The sequence below is a fragment of the Ascaphus truei genome, chromosome 4 (genome assembly GCF_040206685.1).
Source record: "Ascaphus truei isolate aAscTru1 chromosome 4, aAscTru1.hap1, whole genome shotgun sequence".
Taxonomy (NCBI): domain Eukaryota; kingdom Metazoa; phylum Chordata; class Amphibia; order Anura; family Ascaphidae; genus Ascaphus; species Ascaphus truei.
Window position 1 is genome coordinate 346,933,505 of NC_134486.1, and position 16,140 is coordinate 346,949,644.

Sequence of the window (16,140 nt, forward strand, 5' to 3'; positions counted from 1 at the left end):
TGTAATAAATCATGGACAAGACAAATGCACACTTACAATTTGTCAATAAAAATAAGGCATATTATGGGACCAGCCCATGCACCAGACTGTAGACTCCACGGTCACCTCTGCATAATAGCATCCGAAATGGTTCCAGATATTGCGTTTGTAATCGCCGTTTTCTCCAGGAAAGATGTATTTCACTGGAAAGGAGCTTGTTAGTAGCGTGCGGCCGCCATTACTCTCGCACATGGAAATGGGGACCCGGAAGATCTTCACTCACGTCCTCACGTCCTTACACTGGTGCCTGAACTGCTCGACCACCGTAGTTTCAATGCCACGTGACCCTTTTTCTCTTCTTTTATATATATATATATATATATATATATATATATATATATATATATATATATGTGTGTGTGTGTTATAAGGTTATTCCTGGTTGGAAAACTATATACTGTATGTCTTTATCACTTCTTTATTATCTAGGGTTCTGAGAACCACACCGTTTCTGGACTTTGAATTTAAATGTATACACATACAAATTCAATTACGAATGTCCAGTGATAGAAAAAAAAATTGCCTTTTTGAGACAGAGCTACTAATATCTGACGCTTAAAGGAACTGGGTAATTTGCAGTGAATGTGAATCTCAGCAAAAAAAATTGTCCTATCTTTACGAATATAAAGTCAACAGTTGAAATATTGGCAATATTGCCTTCCCTGAGGAAGGTTCCGTTCAGCGTACCGAAACGCTGGATATATGTGCAAGTTTCTTTAATACAGTTTATAGCTGCTTATACCTTCTAAGTGCTGTTGTCTCCTTACCTTTGCTGGTAATGTATGCTTTATTATTTTTTATGACATAAGCACCAGGTCATTATATCACTACAAGAGTGCCAGATATTCATGATTTGTGTGTATGTATATATATGTATATATATATATATATATATATATATATATATATACACATCATGTGTGACCTTGGCTGTGCTATTTAATCTCAGAGTAACTCTTTTTATTAAATTGTTTTGGGGCATTTATAATGTAATATATTAAATGTATATAAATGTATAATTTATACATCCACAATATAATTGCAAATATTATTATGTTCTCGCTTGCATGAAAGTCTGTATGCAAGTATTTTTTGTAACTATTGTTATTTTGATAAATCTAAATATTATAAATAATCAAAATTGTTTTCTAATATTTTCTTCATCTGTTTGTGTTTTTCTCAAATTATTCCATCCCTTAGTTTCATTATTTAGCTTATTTTGTCTCTTTTCTACAGGAGTACAGCTGGTATTCCACACCTTTCACCTTGAAAGCTCCCATGATTACTTGTTAATAACAGAAGATGGCAGCTTTACTGATCCAGTAGCCAGATTGACAGGATCAGTCTTACCTCCTACCATAAAAGCTGGTCTTTTTGGGAATTTTACAGCTCAACTTCGATTTGTATCTGACTTTTCTATCTCCTATGAAGGATTTAACATTACATTTTCAGGTAAAGAAATCCTTGCAAAAAATAATGTGTGAGTAATCTATTTCAGAAACCAAATTCACTAGATTCCACGAAATTAAAAAAAAAAAAAAAAAACATTATAAAGATATTTAGTGGAGATTGAAGAAATGCTGAGCCATTTTGTGGAACACGTTTTAAATTTCTCAGATAATCTCAAATAGTTGTGAGTGGCATCAGTTCATTTTGCATATTCATTACCTCCTTTACTCCCAAATATAAAATGTTTTGGCTATAGGAACATGTGATTACAATTACAGTAACCCCATACAGTGTCCATATCAAGATATTAAGACTTATCAAGCAAATTTACATTATAAAAGATTTGTCATTTGCAACGTTATCACACTATACAGTACCTCACCAAATCTATCTTCATCCAACAAACTCTTATCAGACTAAATTTAATTTAATAGACCGTAATCTGATGAATGCTTTTATGATGAAATTTCATCTGACAAAATGTTACCCTACAAAATTCCATCCAATGAAACTTCATTGCTAGCTTTCATCTGTTAAAAAAACCATTAAACGAAAATTCATCCCAAAAAAATCATCATTCAACAAAATCTTATCAGACACAACTTAATCATTTAAATTTCCATCATACGGATTCACTTTCCCCTCCCTTATAAATGAAAGTTCCTCCTTATATAGCAACTGCATGTTTGGTCGTTGCTCTGCTTGCATATAAGGTAGCTGCATACTGTATTTGAAGCGATGTTACGTTTTGAAAGGCAAATAAGATTGAATGACTAATGTATTTTCATTTCAATAGTCATAAACATTTTTTCTAGTGGCTTTAAATAAGACATCTTTTAAACTGTATTATTGTAAGAATGTACTATTTACATGATATTAAACTGTGGAAGAAAATAAGCAGTAGAAAATATAGTAGCTTTCTAGGGGATTCTTTCAAATATATTAATTAGAGTAATTGCTGAGTATACTGTACCAGTGTCTCATGTACTAAGGCACATAGGAGTAATTCCTTATACATTATCTCTCATTTGTTGCAAGTATCACATGTGCCTTAAAACATCAATAGTAAAATAGCATGACACCCCAGACAGTTGGATGAGATTGGCTTGGTTAGTGATTGTCATGGTAGACCAGGTCTTTTAACATATTTATATTTAAGGTATCAGTCACAAGGCAAAATAAGGCAGTGAAATAAAATGAGGTTTATTTGGATAAGACCACAGAAACACATATAAATACAAAATACAGAGCACATGCATACTTACTTGTATCTGGGGTTTGAGATCAAGCCCTTTCCTACTTGCAGGGCGCCCGCTTCAGCAAAAGGCGTTACCCTATCCACTCCGGTTTGTTCCAGCCTGCTGGCTGGGTCTCTCCATGCTTCTCTGTTGTTGTTATAGCTTTTTCACCCAGAAGCACCTTTGAGAAGCCCGCCAGAAGCACCTTTGGGAAGCCTGTCAGAAGCTGCATGTCTCTTCAAATGTCCAACAAACAAGAGTGAGAGCTGCTACACTGCACTCCCTTATATAGGGCTTGATCCATATCTAAATCATTGAGGGGCTGGCGGCCAATTAGAGCACGTATTATGGTTGTGCATTCAATGATAGGAGGGGAAAATTCAAAATTTGCTAATGGAAATCGTGCCCATGAGTTTGAAACCCCAGAAACCATTTTCCTGGCTTGCCCCATACTTCCCGCTGGGTAGGTTCCGCAAAGTCTAGCTGGAACAAAGGCATTCTACTCCAGATATCCTGTTCACAGCCCTTTCCCCTCACCATGTTGCAATTAACACAGGGAATCCCTATACATGGGCTGGTGGCATTGAAAAGCTAATTCACATCTGTCTGGTTGCCTTTTGTCCTGTATGTAGATCAGCTCACAGCACAAATGCAAAATGCATTGGAGTTTTAAAACACTTTAAAACTAACATTTGGTCCCTTGAGCTTGCACTCTACAATTTGGATCTAAAATGTGGGGTCTGTGAACTGGGGCTCTAGAACCTGTTCTAGGACACAAGCCCCTACACCCAATACAGTAATAGTAACATTTGATCCCTAGAGCTGACACTCTAAAATTGGGATCTACGAGCTGGGGTTCTAAAACCTGCATTAGCCTACAAGCCTACTAGACTCAGCTCTAATACATTGCTGGCAGGCATTACAGGTTAACCCTATTTGCCCCCAAATATCCCCCTTTTTCTCATGTTCCAGAACTCTCTGCCATGCAGCTATTCTCATAAGGGGCCACCCATACTAGGCAACCCACTTATAAGCTTGCACAAGCAGCTACGGGACCATGAGTCAAAGGGAATATAGCATAGAATGCATTTACAGACCCACTAGGCCTGTTAACCCCACAGTTAGTTAATCCCACACACACGGTTCCTAGCATATAACACTATGGGGGACAGTATAAGGGGAACAGAATGACAGGGCAACACAGTAAGGTACAATATTAGACCCAAGAGCTGACACTCTCAGCCCTTGCCATACGGTTTCAGGGGCATCCAGCCGGGCTCCACCTTTATTAATGAAGACTGGCACCCCCTACTATCACAGTTACAATGCCCTAATTAGACATTTGCAAATATTTCCCTTTTCCTCTCAGATAGCTGTGAAAAAATGCTAATTGGGATATAAAAAGTATTTTCAAATTATTTAAATTAGCATAATTTCAGGGTATCTCATGATCCTCTCTCTCCCTCTCCTTTTTTCTTCGGTGCAATCCAAAGTTCGATGGAACATTTCTTATTTCTCATCGACTTAATCAAATTTGTCCAAAACATTTACTGGAATAAGTTTCGAATTTTACAACCCTTTGAAAAGTTTAATCGAACTGTAGGTGAAGCTAACATTTGCAATTTCTCACATCAACTCCTCATATTGATACCACAACACAAAAGAAAGAGAGAGTGCATTTCTTGAGTGCTCTTGTTCATGGTAAAGAAACCTTATATACAGTATTATTCATATTTACACAATGTACTGCACTGTACAACATCATTAGTAAAATTATGTGCTTTAAAGTATTACATTGTATGCAAATGGAAAGTCATTAGGAGTGATTATGGTAGCTCATGTTTGTATGTGTATAGCTTCTAATATCCTTATAATAACATATCTTAACCAAGATAAAGCTAACACACAAAACTTTAGTCAACAAAATCAAATATCTTCTTCCCTTCAACAATTTTTTCACTTGGCTTAAATTCCACTGCTGGCAACCTGGGAGTCATATTCAATTTAGATTTGTTTGGGTGTTTTCCTGTTGTTAAATCAACTAAAACATTACTACGAGCAATTACAATACATGCAATAGATCACTATACATAATTCTATTTACATCTATTTTACGTATTCAACTACTGTACTTTCTGCCTATTTTTTCTCTAAAATGTAATGAACGTTTATTTCCTGTGTACTTATCAATTTGCTCTCCTTTTTCTTTTATTATTTATATTTGCTCTCCTTTTTCTTTTATTACAATCTTTCCTTCTCCAGAGTTTTCTGTTTCCTTGCTGTAGACAAATTCACAATTTTTTATCTACTCATATTTTCATGTTACTGTTAAACTTCATATTTTAATGTTTCTTTATCAGCTCTCCCTTAGACACTACTTAAGAATGTGCAAACTCTTTGTTATGTTGTGTAGTCATTTATTATGCTGTATGTTTGTGCTTAGTTAAATAAATATGCACGGATTATATTCAAATATACTCGGAATTGCTCATATGGGACTGCAACGGTTTGGTTGTGAGAGTTCTAGCTCGAAGTTCTTGAGTAGAGATGTGCAACATTTTCGCAGAAGTCTGTGATCCCGGGGAAATTTGCCCCTTACATTCAAAGACCATTTTGTAAAAATGATCACCATTTGGCAAAAAAAAAACATTTGCCATAAATTTGAAGCTGATGTGTAGGTCACATGATCCTTAATATTTTGCCATTTTCACAATATTCTGGCAAATTTGGTGACATTTTGAGCAATTTGACTGTTTACGAAAATGTCCCCAAACATTTATTGAAGAACATTTGAAGGCATTAAGACATCTCATGTTTTGATTGAAAACATTCGGCAGATATGTGCTTAACCAAAATGAATGACTTTATTAACATGCAGTGAATATTAAGGCTGGTTAACTGCTTAAGAAGTGGCATTAGCTCTTAGCGCTACAGTTTCTTGCTCCTCAATGACAGCATGACTCTTCCTACCTTACCTGAGGTCTCAGAGAGGACTGAGCTGGCTCAGATTCTTAAGAATCCTGCAGCGCATAGCTGAATCCACGGATTGGATTCTACAAATCCATCCATAGGTTGTAGAATCTGTGGAGTGTATTAGTAATAATAATAAAAACATCTGTATAAAGTGAATTGCTCTTTTTGACATTAATCTGCCTGAATTCGCGGACCAAAGGAACTGGCCAATCCTCTGCGGATTCAAATTTGGCAGCAAAATGTGCCCATCTCTACTCTTACTCCTTCCAACCATTTGCCAAGCCACTAAAGAATCAAATAAGGCACCCTTCACCCATTACAATGCCACTTCCCTCCTAGCCCAATCCTGTACACACATGCTTACAGTATGTTATGCTTACGCATATGTATATGCCTAGGTCATATATTCTCCAACAAGATCCTTCTGCAGCTGTGACAAAAATGTAATAATACTAGAATTTTTTACTTTCTCACATCTAATTTTCCCTTTGTGCTTCAAGACTTTTCCACTCCTCTTGACCTAACCCTATGCTCTCGACTTCTCCAGTTACTTACAAACTATATTTTATTTCTCCTTAGTCATACTCATTTTGATCTGGCAACAGGTCATTCGGTCCTGTGCTAATGACTACTGGGATTCCTTATGAAACACAGTATTTTAAAAACGTTTTCATTAAAATAATTTGTATATCACTTACTGTATGTCACAGTGTCAACATATATAAAAGCATTTTGCCCTTTGCATGTGAGCTTGTATTTTGAGGAGGATAATAAATGTACATGTTGCACAATTGTAATTGAATGTACAAATTCTAAAACAATGCACATTAGTGTTTCACTTTATACTAGTACACATCCATCAAGTATAAGGGGATATAAGCTTTATTGGCTAACTAAATTTAGAAAATACTTTTCTGTACGAATCAAGACCATGTTTTCTTTGCAGTTTATGTGTGTTCCTTTATCATTCATTGTGTGTTTTGCTTTACAGAAAACTGTCTAAACTGTCTAAACAAACCGTGTATTTTGTTTAATATCTGTAGAATATGACCTAGAGCCATGTGATGACCCAGGTGTCCCAGCTTTCAGTAGAAGAATGGGGTTCCACTTTGGAGTTGCAGACTCCCTGACATTTTCCTGCTTTCCTGGATATCGTCTGGAAGGTGCTACTAAACTCACCTGCTTGGGAGGTGGCCGAAGAGTGTGGAGTGCACCTCTTCCAAGGTGTGTGGGTAGGTGGTCACATGCTTTCATTTCATTCATCAAATTCTTAACAGTACAGCGAATACACTGGCTAGTATTACTAATATTTTATCAGGATCACAAAAATTTCTTTTATTCCAAAACTAGAAAGGATTGTCTACTATTTATGACTGCAAGGAATGTTATTTTAGATACTATCAATCTATAGTATAGTAAAAGATGAAATACGTACTGTTCCATAACACATTGTTATGTATGTATGGATTTTTCAGTTTGGGTTTTAATGCTGTTAGATCACAAACATAATATTGCAGTGTTATTTGATGTAAAGAAGTCATGCATTATTATTGGAAACAAAAGCTTGCATTTGTTGTATGGATAATTACTAATTCCAGACCAGAGTTTTATCTGCCTTGCCACAGCCAATCTTATAAATTATAGCTGATTATAAAGTATTATCCAGGTAGGCCCCTTTACCCCGTATCTAGGGCGACTTCTTCTGGTGTGTTACCTGATTGGCTCACAGGAGGCCTGATCCTCTGCTGCAGGGAGCTTGGGCTGTACCTGATGTGATGATGACAGTGCCTCCACCTGGGAGGGATCCAAGCACAATTGGATAACCCCTTCCCAGGAACACACAGTAAATAAATTATATGCACACAGTGATATAATAGATTATCTTTACTGGTAACACAACTAATAACATATAATGTGCAGGCCTCGCACGGCTGTGCCCACACAGTACCCCACTGTCCAACAACCATTATATACCCTGTTGTGGTTCCCCAAGGTACTGAGGTGCCCTGGGCACCTAACCACCCAGTGGGCACAGGAGCCAAACCCACCCCAAGTGTGTGGTAGCACTACCCATAGAATCTGGGTGTGGCCATTGGTGCACATGTTGAGAGGGATACCTGCCAGGTGCTCCAGCACCCGGGTACCGCCAACTGATGATAAGACCAGTCTGATCCCACGTCGTCATCCTCATCGAAGGTGTCCACCTCTGCGTGGGGCGTACTACCGCTGGAGTGTCCCACCTAGGAGAGTCACTGTCTTGTGGTTGTAGTCTGGTCCCAGACCACAGTCCGCAAGTCTCTGCACAGCGTCTCTGCTGTGTCCCTGACACTATAGAGCTAAATAGGAAATGTCCCTATCTAAGGGGCCTTTCCCTACTGCACCAACAAGCTGTAGAGACTCAGGGCCAACTGGGGCCTAGGAGGGCAAACTAGGCCAAGTCCAGGGAAGCACAGCTCCCTGGACACTAACTACTCAGTTCCTGCTCCCCTTCTGACTGACTTGGCTGCCTAGCTCACCAAATGTATTAATCCCCTGAGCAGGAAAATGCTGCAACCCTATTGGCTGTGCTGTGCCACATGTCTAGCAGCCCCTGGGGCTGCTGGGAATTGTAGTTCCCCTGTGGAGCTTACATGTAATGGCTGCCACTATTGTGCTTGCACTGCGCTTGCGCACTTCTCCCTGAAATGGCTGCCGCTCCTCGGGGTACTCTGTGCATGTGCGAGGTTTCGCTGTGCATGCGCGATATACAAAATGGTGGCCCCCGCTTGCTGGGTGCGCCGCGGAGCCTCCAGAGCACCGGAGCACTCCCTGTAGTGCCCGCACTCCTTTCCGTCTCCTGATGGGTCCGCCTCTATCTCCAGCGCATCCACACTGCCACAGCTTCCCCGGCCGCAGCGGAGATATGTGGGGACTAGAGGGGGAAAAGCCAAGAGGACCAAGGGGGACCTGGCTACATCTATAAATATCTAAACATTTATCTACCTTGTCACTAGCTTACAAAAAAAATCGAATCCACGTTTACCTCTCCTATTCCTTGCCCAGCAGTTTAGTCTCCTAAGAATGGGCCTTCACATACATAATCTTAAATATACAGTGACATTTTTATGGGGACTTGTAGCTTACGCAACTGAAATGCTGGGCAAAAAATCAGGAACTGCTAGTACTTCCTACAGCTACAGCTACATCAGAAGCTAATAGTTCACAGAAACAATGAATTCATTTTAAGTGACTTCTCTAATGGTAGTTTATATTTTCACCTAGCATTAGCAGAGTATATGACATTATACATATTGAAGCCATAGAAAAAATAAAGGCTAACAACTTATTTTTTTACATTTGTCGTCTGTGTATAACAAAGCTATTTTTTAGTTTGATGTTTAGATAACTATTTACATGTTTTTTCTCTAAGCGTGGCCATGTAAAGTATTTTTTCCATGAATTACCCATGCCTCGAGCAGGTCCCATGCCCCCCATCCCAAAAACTTTACCACACAACTCCTTGGGAGGATGAACCAGTCACAGCTTTATTATAAACAAATCCAACATATTAAATACAAACAATTAACAGAATCTAGGAACCCAGTCAGCTTGCTTTATAAACACTAGCTGCCCAAGCTACAAGGTACTTTCAGTAGTCACATAAGCATGGAAAGATACTATGATCTTGGCTTCCCAAGCCAGGAATAACACTGGTCCAGGCTCTCTGTCTTACACCACTTGTGATATGGAGGCTTTGGAGGCTTTACTTAGAGTATATACAGTATTACAATTGTATCAGTCATCAGGATGTTTACTTTGCCTTCATTTAGCATTAGCACTCTCCACCAAATTTGATTTAGGATAAACTCAGTCTAACAATCTGCCAAGGATACACCAGTAAACACCCTGTCTCTGTATGTCTCCCAACCACTTAGACTGTACTGTATTGTCATTGTAAAGCTCTGAGTAGACTGTCGGCACTATATAAATAAAGATATGCATACATACAGTACATACATGTAGCCTCCCTTTCCCTAAGGGAACTACACGTGCTGCTGTACCTGTTGCTCACAGGAGGCCCGAGCCTCAGCCTCTCCTCCTGAGAGCTTTCTCCTTGCGCGCAGCACCTTCACCTATGAGAAATCCTAGCATTGGCGGGATAACCCTTCACAGGAACCAATATACAGTAATAAGTAATACACCACACATATGTACAGTATATAACTAAGCTTTACTGTACATTCTCTAAACACAGATAACGACATAACACAGTGACCCAACACGGGGTGGTTACCCAACACGTGGTGGTTACCCCAAAGTACTGAGGGTGCCATGGCACCAATAACCCCTGGTGTCCTATCCCAGCAATGCCACTCAAATGTGAGATAGCGCTACCCCCTGTAGATATAGGTGCACGATGAGTACCTGCCTGTGTACTCCAGTACCAAGGTGCTGCTTGGCATGGTAGTTAGAGTGGATCCCACATAGCGGGGCCTCCAACACAAATCCCCTCTCTCCTAAGGGTCCTGATCCTCCTCTCAGTGTGAGCTCCAGCCGGAGTGGCAGTGCGACACGTGGCTGTCCGGTCACCAACGCAGAAGTACTACTATAGTACTACTCTTTCAGGCTGCTTCCATCCCATTGGCTGGGACAGCCCACCTAATCTCCCTCCCCCTGAGGATTCTAGGACATGTAGTCCCGCTTCAGGCTATGTGGAGACAGTCCAAGATAGCCACCACTCTATTCTAGCAAAGTAATCTGGGAATTATATTCTCTTCGCTTTTGAAGCCATTCCAAGATGGCCACCACTCCGATTGTACCTGTGCATGCATGGCAATCAAAAACGGCTGCTGCCACCTGTCTCCACACGCACGGAGCTCCGACGGGCAACCCAGAAGTTCCCCCTCACCGGAGGCAAGGAGGGGGACTCTGCTATATCCTCCCCCTGGTGGAGAATCCAACCCCCCACTTGGGAACACATATACAACTTTTAGATAATGAAAAAACGTTCATCATACAACTTAACTTGTGCAATACATCTAAACCCTATTAAACACTTTATTGATCACAGTCAATATAGAGGCAAACCGACTCTGGGACAGCTGCTGACACTTATAGTGAGGTGCCTCTAGCAAATCATACACCACTCGGGTTGGTGTCAGGACTCGGGGCACATGCCGCCCTCGGCGCTGCCCTTCCTTACCTGTGCCGCTGACTGCGGTCTCCTCCATCCCTGCTTGGAGCCTCAGCCCACTCTTCCGCCCCCCCGCAGCTTGCACACACGCCACCGATGCCGGACTCGTGGTTGCTCCTCTTACAGGGTGCATGCCGCGCAACTTAATTTATGCACTGCACCGGCCAGGTAACTCTGCCCCCCGGCCAGCTCGGCTATCAGGCTCAGCTCCTCCCATTACCTTCCGGCAACAAACCAGGCCATTAACCCCTGCCCTATCACAAAGTGCTCCTTGGCACGCCTCTGCTCCGCCACTTCCTCCAATTGGTCCTCCTCACTTTATAACCCCCGTGGTTCCTCTCCAACCTCACTCTGCATAGTTCGTCTGCCTTGTGGTGTTACTCACTGTGCCTAGCTCTCTCTCAGTTTCAGCTTTGTTACATATTTGGCTTGTCTTCCGTCCCTCTCTGGCTCTACGACCCCGGCTTCCACTCGACCACGTTTACCTCTTGGACCCCTTGAACTAGGCACTTGGACCTCCACTTCCCGGAACTCTGTTATCCTCGACCTCTGGCTTCGGACCTTACTATGGCACCTTCTCCACGCCCGGATCTGGTAAGTACTTTACCTACCCTGGTACCCCTGACCTTGTCCACACAACCAATCCAAACTCCAGGCACGCTCTCACTACTGCGGGTGCGTGTTTACTCACTTTCCACCTCAGTATTGGGTGTTAGTCTGGTCTGCGGGCAGAACAGCGTGACAGTTGGAGGGCGACTCACTCTCTGACACCGAAGAGTCTCTTCTACACCAGCCTTGGGTGGAGAGGCTACCATCGGCTTGAGGCCCTGCCCCCTTAATAGGGTGTAACACTTGAGCTACATTGTCTCTAGTAGGAATGAAACTTGGACTGCTTGGGTCGAGTGGTTGGTTTATTGAAGCCGCTGGGGAGGGTACATTTAGTTCAGCCCCATGATCCACTACTTCTTCTGGAGGTGCCCACCAATCTCCATTTGTCGTGGAAGAAGTTCTTTCAAAAGGACTCTGATTATTTTCCGTTACAGCATCCGGGATTTTGCTGGAAACCTCCTGTTCACTTTCCAGCACTATTGAGGATGGTTCAGTTCACTTTCCCCCACTTGAGGAATAGCAAGCAAGTGATTCCGATGCCAGACCTTTACCCTTCCCTCTGAATCTCGGATGCGGTATACAGGGAGGCCATGCATCTGAGACTCTAGCTTGAAGGGAGCTTCTCGCCAACGGTCAGCTAACTTGTGCTTTCCTAGTATTACATAATTCTGCAATAGAACTGTGTCTCCGGGCCAAAGTTCCCGATGGCGTACTTTATGGTCATACCTCCACTTGTTATTCTCGTTAAGCTTGGTGGTGGCTTTTTCTGCCAACTGATATGCTCTATGGAGGTTATCCTGAAGCCTTTGGACATATTTGTAGTGCATCATGTTTGGTACACCGTCGGTAAATACTCGGAGACTATTATCCACAGGTCGTCATGCCTCTCTGCCGAACATCATAAAATAGGGTGTGTGCCCGGTGGATGCATGCTTGGTGCAATTGTAGGCTCAACATGCTTGCTCCATCTGGCCTTCCCAGAGCCCTCAGAGTGTCTACAATATTCAGTAGAGTTCGGTTGAACCTTTCCGGCAGGGCATCTCCTCAGGGTGATAGGGAGTCGTACGAGACTTCTCGATATTGAGCAGTTTTAGAAGTTCTTTGATTAACTTGCTCTCGAAGACTCTCCCTTGATCAGAGTGCATCCGATTAGGTAACCCGTAATGAATAAAGTACTTCTCCTACAGAACTTTGGCACTGTGAGAGCTTTCTGGTCTTTGGTGGGGAACGCTTGAGTGTATCGGGTGTATTGGTCTGTTACTACCAGGACATTCCCGATACTCTTTGAGTCTGCATTGATGCGGAGAGAATCCATGCAGACTAAGTCCATGGGATCAGAGCTCTTTAAGTGGCCCATTGGGGCTGCTCATGTAGGCAGTGTTTTTAGCTGTATGTACTGCAGACAACTCCGGCAATGGCGCTCCACTGATTCCCGCATCTTGGGCCAGAAGAACCTATCTCTTACTAGTTTGAATGTTTTGTCCACTCCCAGGGATCATAGGACAGGGTACTGCAAGCGTCTGGGTAGGATGAGTTGTCTCCTATTGGGATGGTTGTGATAGAGGATAACTCGGTATAAGAGGCCATGGTCTATATGGAACTTGTCCCATTCCCTCATAATAACAGCGACTGTGTCGGTAGGAGCACGCTTCACTAAGAAGGGGTCGTTTTCTTGGATGGCACAGCGTATGGCTCTATCCACCAGGTCTTGCATTTGGTGTATCACTCTCTTTCCATTTCATTATGGAATTTTACATGATGGATATGCCTTCTGGATGGCAGTATGCTGCAGGAAGTGCCTTTGACTGACACCTCAATGAGTCCGCTACTCTGAGTTCGGAGAAAGCTACCTTATCCTCCTATATCGCCGCTGTTTAGCACATTGCCTGAATCCAACGGCCAGGAATTTCTTCCCACTGACCACCGTCTGGGGTTCAGCTCAATCCAGGCCTTCTGGACAGAGCGTCGACTCCGATATATATATACACATATGTACAGAGTTTGCCACCGTAGGAATCTTACATTATATGATTGTTTTTATGTTTAGCTAAATAATTGAATGGGCTAAATCGCTAAAAAAAAATGGGGGGGGGGAAAGGGCAAGCATGTGCATTGTAAGTTAAACTTCTCTATGTTTTGTCACTGAAATTGTATTTTGATTTTTATGATTTTGATTCAATGAAAATGTTTTGAAAGTGACAAAACAAAAAGAAATTTCACTTACTGTAGAATGCGTGTGCTCAGCACACACCCTATTTTTTTTAAATTGCTTCCCTTTTTTCTGTGTACTTTGTCTCTCTTGCTTTTTTTTCCTTCTTGTTTGTCATTTCTTTTTTATAAACTCAAGTTTCGAGTGTACAGCATAGAGCCACACCCGTCCTCACCCCTCCCACATAGAAAGAAAGTAGTGGTAAGGGAAGGGCAAACACACATGGTGTGGGAAATACCACAAAAAATAGATCCGATCAAGAGAAAACAGGAATATATGTTACATTTTGTTTTTACTTTGGATTGACTGTGTAGTTATGGCCACGTGGTCCTTTACAATCTGATAGGCTAGTGTTAACAGGGTCAAAGTTCAGGAATAGGGTCAATCGCTTTTCTAACCATGTCAATCATGGATTACAGGGATAAAACATACTTGTGGTCCAGTTCTGGTTTTCCAGAGCTTTGACTGCAAGTCCAGCTCACTAAAGTGTGTGTTCTGGATCTTTCGGAGAGCTGAGCTCAGGTGCCAGGCAGATTACTGATTTGAATCCTTGACCCTTGTACCCTTGGCCCTTGCCCATTCCGTTTTCCACTCACCCAATTAACATTGACAACCTTGTTAGGTAAAAATGGCCACAGCTTTTTATTAAACATAAAAATACCATTCCCGAACCTGGTCAGTACGTATCCCCAATTCAGTGAACCTGATATTTATTGTATTTCCATTTCAGCTATTCTCCACATAGCTGTTGACACTGCCACAAGACTACAGCATCCTGTCAGAGTAAGAGCCTTCCTACGGAGGACTGTTCATCAACATACAATGTTAATCCCTACTACCAAAGGACTATGCATAAACCTTCCTTGTTCTGTTACAGTGTTAACCTCTGCTTCCAAGGGCTAATAACATTACTGAATATTTCTGTTGGACTATTTTGTTGTGCTGAAGAAAACTACGTCAGGACTATTCCTGACACAGGGGGTCTCCAGAGATGGAATTAATGCGAGGCAGATCCGGAGACGCCCGGCTTCAATCCAATGCAGTAAAAATATTTTTTTTCTTCTAAGTCATATCATGGATCCCATCTCGCCACCCTTGTACTGGCGAGATAAGAACCTGTAAGTTGCTTGCGAGTTGCAGCTTCGATGTGATTCTCAGAGCTACTAGAATAGCTTGATATTTCCAAAAATACGAGTTTTAGCATTTTTGGCGCTCCTGCATGGTTTGTCTGAGCGGGATCGCTACTGATCGCTTCTCGAGCGAGTTTTGCAAGTTATTGAAGCATAGGTATATCATTCTGGATTATACAATTCCCTTCCTACCTATGCGATCACTGAGTGCAATAATAGGGAATCTTTTCTGGTCAGTACCTCTTTTCTGACCTTCTCTGTATACACTGATTTGTACGTAAGCTACTGCATCATCATTTCAAATTTATGGAAGACATTGGCTAATTTGCATCATTCACCACAAATACCAATAATAAAATTTAGAAAAAAAAAATGAGTGAATCACGTTTGGAAAGATATATACATCGCTACAAATGAAAGGCTGCTTAAAATTGAACTGAATTTAAAATACTGTAGTTAGTAATGACTAAGGCCGTGCTTATAGTGCCGGCGACAGCAACGCGAATTCGCCTCAAAACGAAAGCATTGCCGCCGCAGCGCGTGCTTATAGTGCGTCGCCGTCGGTGGCACTATAGGCAAAACCTTATGAGTTCACCTTTGAGGGCACTTAAATAATTTAAATATATCAGAGGTTCTACATTTGACACAAAATCAAATTGAGAATCCAAAGGGCAGATGGAATAAGATTTACAATTTATTTGAAATATCTGCAAAACCAACTTAACTTACATTGCATATATTGTATATACTGTATCTCCTTGTAGATTATTTGTACAGCACTTACATTGGTAGTGTTTAGTGACTAGTCACATCTGCAGTTCAGTGCAACTTTTTATTAACACACAAGCAAAACAATACTTTTAGGAGTGAATATTTAGTTTAATATCTTAACAGAATAATTTTGTTTAATATGGTATTAAGCATAATTGCAAAATAGTATGCATCTTGTGTTAGGTAGTACAGGAAGGTAGGAACATATATAGATTGTCAATGGACTAGTATTCAAATGAAATATATATTCTTAACTTATTTCATCAATACCATATAATTTTGTAAGCATTATATGAGGTAATTTGTTTGATTGCTCTTGAAACACCATACATTTTTCTAAATAAAAACTGTTTAAATGAAGGACTCTGATTTCCCAAACTTCTGTTTATTTTGCCTAGACTATGAAAATAGCTGCAGAACCCATAAACAGTGCCAGCAACGTACACCTGCTGACAGCTTTGAAAAAATAATCATTTTCTTGCCAGCCATGCAGTGTATTCTCTTTTATGCTTGCAGGTGTCTGCAGGTTTCAGAGAGTACATAATCTCT

General features: G+C 41.2%; 1 protein-coding gene across 1 annotated transcript in view; it reads left to right on the forward strand.

The window, feature by feature from the left end:
* CSMD1 (CUB and Sushi multiple domains 1) overlaps positions 1-16,140 on the forward strand; it is a 2,556,145-nt gene that overhangs the window by 1,916,288 nt on the left and 623,717 nt on the right. Inside the window, exons 20-21 of the mRNA XM_075598211.1 lie at positions 1,276-1,491; positions 6,743-6,931. Coding sequence (XP_075454326.1) covers positions 1,276-1,491; positions 6,743-6,931 — 405 coding nt within the window. The remainder of the gene's footprint in view (positions 1-1,275; positions 1,492-6,742; positions 6,932-16,140) is intronic.